The sequence below is a fragment of the Lactuca serriola genome, chromosome 2, assembly GCF_051521515.1.
Source record: "Lactuca serriola cultivar US96UC23 chromosome 2, Lser_US96UC23_V15, whole genome shotgun sequence".
Classification (NCBI taxonomy): Eukaryota; Viridiplantae; Streptophyta; class Magnoliopsida; order Asterales; family Asteraceae; genus Lactuca; species Lactuca serriola.
In genome coordinates this window covers 112,270,143-112,274,085 of record NC_136409.1, presented here as the reverse complement: position 1 = coordinate 112,274,085, position 3,943 = coordinate 112,270,143, and the positions used below count along the sequence as shown (strand labels likewise).

Here is a 3,943-nt window from a genome sequence, read left to right as displayed (position 1 = left end):
GTTTTAGACTTGTGCTCAATTTCAAGGAGGGAGAGAAACCTGCGATATTTGTTGCTCTTATTTTCTTGATTTTGCACTTAGGAACCATTGGTGTTACCAGATAGCAGGTTACCATGTTCTGCTGTTAAACTTTTCACCATTCCTAATGAATTAAAGAATACTAAGAATAAATGACAGTATCCGTAAGGTCGGGGTGTCACATATAAAATATCAGGATATGAAAGTCATATAACTTATTCTCTCTGCAATAAATGAAAAAGCACCAGTCAAATATATATATATATATATATATATATATATATATATATATATAAGAATCAGTATAGAATATTAATGCGGGAGTGTTTGTAGGTTTTTGGGTGTGCATATCTTGGACCATTTGGGCATTTCTACCACTTATTGTTGGATAAGTTGTTCAAGGGAAAAAAAGACACGACAACAGTTGCCAAAAAGGTATCCTAAGAACCTTTGATAATAAGGATAACAATGGAAATTTACAATCTTACAACTGAATTATATGACACCTAATTCGCGATTTGATCTATATATTTGTAGGTGTTGCTTGAACAAGTGACATCTTCTCCATGGAACAACTTGATTTTTATGCTTTACTATGGGCTTGTTATCGAGGGTAAGGTCTTTTTGGTTCCTTGTTTGAATAAATATGTTGACTATAATTATTTTAGTAGATAAACGATTATGAATTGGTTTAATGCTAATGGGGGTGTTTGGATGTATGATTTGAAAGTTATTATTTTGTTTTGAAAAATAACAAAATCATGAGTAATGATAGAAATAAGTTTTTCTATATAATCTGTAAATAAGTTTTCTTGCATTTAACCTTTTTAAAGTTGATATCATTTTTCAACTTTAAAGTCATATAATAATTTATGGTCATGTATATATATGCAGGAAGATCATGGATCCAAGTGAAATCTAAAATCAAGAAGGAATACCCCACAGTACAATACGCAGCTGCCATGGCTTTGCCACCTTTATCTATTCGAGGTGATTTGGGAGTTGTTTCTACTGCTAGAGTTAGATATGCATATCCACTCCTAAAATCATTTGCAAAAATGGGACCTCAAGGTGTTCTTGGTGCCACAAAGCTTTTACGCCCTTTTTCAGAAATAGTTGATTCATTGGGACTCAAAGATCCTTTCATTAGAAATTGGGTGGATCTTTTGTCTTTCTTACTTGCTGGAGTGAAATCCGATGGTGTTCTTTCAGCAGAAATGGTACATAATCATATCATACATTAAAAAGTTTCTTTTAAGGTAGTTTTACTTTTTGGTATGATGGAATTGAGGAAGGAATGGAATGGGCTATTCCATTACCACATGTCCTCATCCATTCCATTCCAACCAAACAGAATCCATTCTATTCCTTCATATTTTATAGTTCTCTAAATGTCTAATCTTTTGCCTGTATATATATATATCCGCATATTTGCAGATTTATATGTTTGCAGAATGGTATAAACCAGGTTGTAGTTTAGAATACCCTGTTGGTGGAACTGGAGCACTTGTTGAGGCTCTTGTTCTCAGATTTTCCTTCTGATAAACTTCCAAAAATGTCAGAACCTTCACAACTTATGACAGAAAATACACGTTCTGATCTTTATGTTGCACTCCCTGTTCTCAGTCAAGGAAAGAAATGGGTCTTACTATACAGGTAAAATTTCATCTTCATCATATTTTCAGTTTCACATTATTCTTGAATCTTGATATATCATTATATTTTTATATGTTAGTACATGGAGGCATGGCATATCTCTTTCAACCTTATATAGAAGAAGCAATCTTTGCCCTGGGTTAAGTCTACTGGTAATGTCTTGTCTTCAGTAACTATGCAAAATGTCAACTTTACCCTTTAACTGAAACTTGATTAAACATTTTCAGGTTGTTGGAGATCGTAAAGGTGCAGTGTTTGGTGGTTTAGTTGAGGCACCTTTGAAACCATCAACAAAGAAAAGATACCAGGTTTGTAATTGTTTAATTAAGTTCGTTTCTCTATATGTTGACAAAAGACTTTTCTACCCTTTTTCACTATGATGAGTAAATACTATACAGGGATCGAATGATACATTTGTGTTTACAAATACACCAGGGCGTCCTGTTATATATCGCCCCACAGGTACTGCATTTTCTTGATAATATATAAAAAAATCTTTTATAATTTTAATATTTATTTGGGATTTATTATGTTAATTGTGCATTTATTAGGGGTGAATCGGTATTTTACTCTTTGTTCAACTGAGTATTTAGCGCTTGGTGGGGGAAATCATTTTGCATTGTATCTCGATAGTGACTTGTAAGAGTGTTGCACTTGCATCATTCCTATTTTTCTTTTTAAGGGATAATATGGTAATTTGGCAATTTGCATATTTTTTTCCCCAGATTTAATGGGTCAAGTTTGGCCTCAGAAACTTATGGTAACTCTTGTTTGTCACACACCCAAGAATTTGAAGTGAAGGAAATTGAGGTGCTTTCTCTCACTTATTTTTGCAAAAATTACATTTTTGGTCCTCGAGTATGGCTGATTTTGTTCAATTTGGGTCCTACAAAATTCTCTTGCAAATTTGATCGTTATTTGAGGTTTTTGTAACGTTTTTACTCTTCGTTCCAAGTAAAATGAGTTGGGACTAAAATTGAAAAGATCAGCAATTGACAACCTTTCTCTGTGTTCAATGCTTTAGTTGTGTTTGCTCTAAGGGAGATCAACTTATCACAAGTAAGTTACTGTTTCACCCTTTTATTTAATATTTTTGTGATTGAATGAAAGTCTTAATGAAAGTAATTGACAACCTTTCTCAGTAAATGATGTTGTGATTGTGGGAGAGGTGTTGTGTTTTTCTCTGTTGCTAGGTAACCTTCTCAACAACAACATTCTACTTAAGCAGGTGAGTAATCAAGATTAAGGGAGACTTGTAAACATGTTTGACATTCCTTTCCAGTAAGAAAAAGAGTTGTATGATTATTTGTTAGTTTTATAGGAATGTATAACCCATGTTAGCAATGTTTTATTTTTGTTTAACATTTGAATGATTCTTTGTATGACATTACAATTTGTGTAATTTATTTTATTTTTTGAGTATGAAATTTTATTTTATATTATGCAATGGATTGTATTTTTTGTATATGGTATTTTATTTCTATTATGAGAAATTAAATGCAAATTTAATTTAAAAATTAATAAATATATAAATTTATTTTTTTTAAACATTTAAATTTACGATACGCAAAATGTGTGTCATCTTCATTTATGACATGGCCTTTCTTGACAGGGGCTTTCTTGATACGCATTGCGTGTCATTAACACGCGCGTCGTAAGGTTACGACACGCGAATGCGTGTCATCTGCCTTTATGACAGGGCCTTCCTTGATACGCATTCTGTGTCGTAAACACGCGTCGTAAATGAGCGTCGTAAATGAGCGTCGTAAATGCACGTCGTCTATAGACGACGCGCAAAAGCGCGTCGTCTCTCTTTATGACAGGGCCTTCCTTGACACGCATTTGCGCGTCGTCTGAGCCTTTTACGACGCGCAATGAGCGTCGTAAAAGGCCTTTTTTCTTGTAGTGACTAGCTGAAAAACCGAGCCAAAGTCATAGAGATCCAAGTACGCCAGAGAGGGTACGAGAGATACTTGCTTGATATGGAATGTCAACTAACCGAACTAAGGGTTCACCATAGGGGTGACTGCCGCCAGTAAGAGATACCTTACTTCCTTCTTTGTTTTAAAGAATCGTGTTCCTGTCTATGTTCTGTGTAATGGTTTCTATGTCACTACCTTGCACTATACGTACTTCTGGTTAGGTCTTTATGATGTCAAGAACTATCTCCTATGGATATGATGTAAGGCCTTTTACAAGGTCATTTTCCCAAACTTTTACGTCATGAATATCAAAGGTATTGACAGTCGGCTAACTTCTGTGTCATTCG

The 3,943-nt window shown here is 34.2% G+C and overlaps 2 protein-coding genes and 1 long non-coding RNA gene across 3 annotated transcripts; all 3 read left to right on the top strand.

Annotated features, from left to right (window-relative positions):
• Positions 1-352: 352 nt before the first annotated feature.
• On the top strand, positions 353-979 carry LOC145090399 (uncharacterized). The gene is made up of 3 exons (XR_013701538.1): positions 353-453; positions 556-631; positions 913-979. It is a non-coding gene; the product is annotated as an uncharacterized LOC145090399 (long non-coding RNA).
• On the top strand, positions 978-2,342 carry LOC145090398 (uncharacterized). The gene is made up of 6 exons (XM_079028631.1): positions 978-1,238; positions 1,456-1,674; positions 1,754-1,826; positions 1,902-1,982; positions 2,073-2,136; positions 2,226-2,342. The coding sequence occupies exons 1-2, from the start codon at positions 981-983 to the stop codon at positions 1,558-1,560; spliced, it is 363 nt and encodes a 120-aa protein (XP_078884757.1). The 5' UTR covers positions 978-980; the 3' UTR covers positions 1,561-1,674; positions 1,754-1,826; positions 1,902-1,982; positions 2,073-2,136; positions 2,226-2,342.
• On the top strand, positions 1,574-2,607 carry LOC145089477 (uncharacterized). The gene is made up of 6 exons (XM_079027911.1): positions 1,574-1,674; positions 1,754-1,826; positions 1,902-1,982; positions 2,073-2,136; positions 2,226-2,313; positions 2,400-2,607. The coding sequence occupies exons 1-6, from the start codon at positions 1,574-1,576 to the stop codon at positions 2,605-2,607; spliced, it is 615 nt and encodes a 204-aa protein (XP_078884037.1).
• The last annotated feature ends 1,336 nt before the right edge of the window (positions 2,608-3,943 follow it).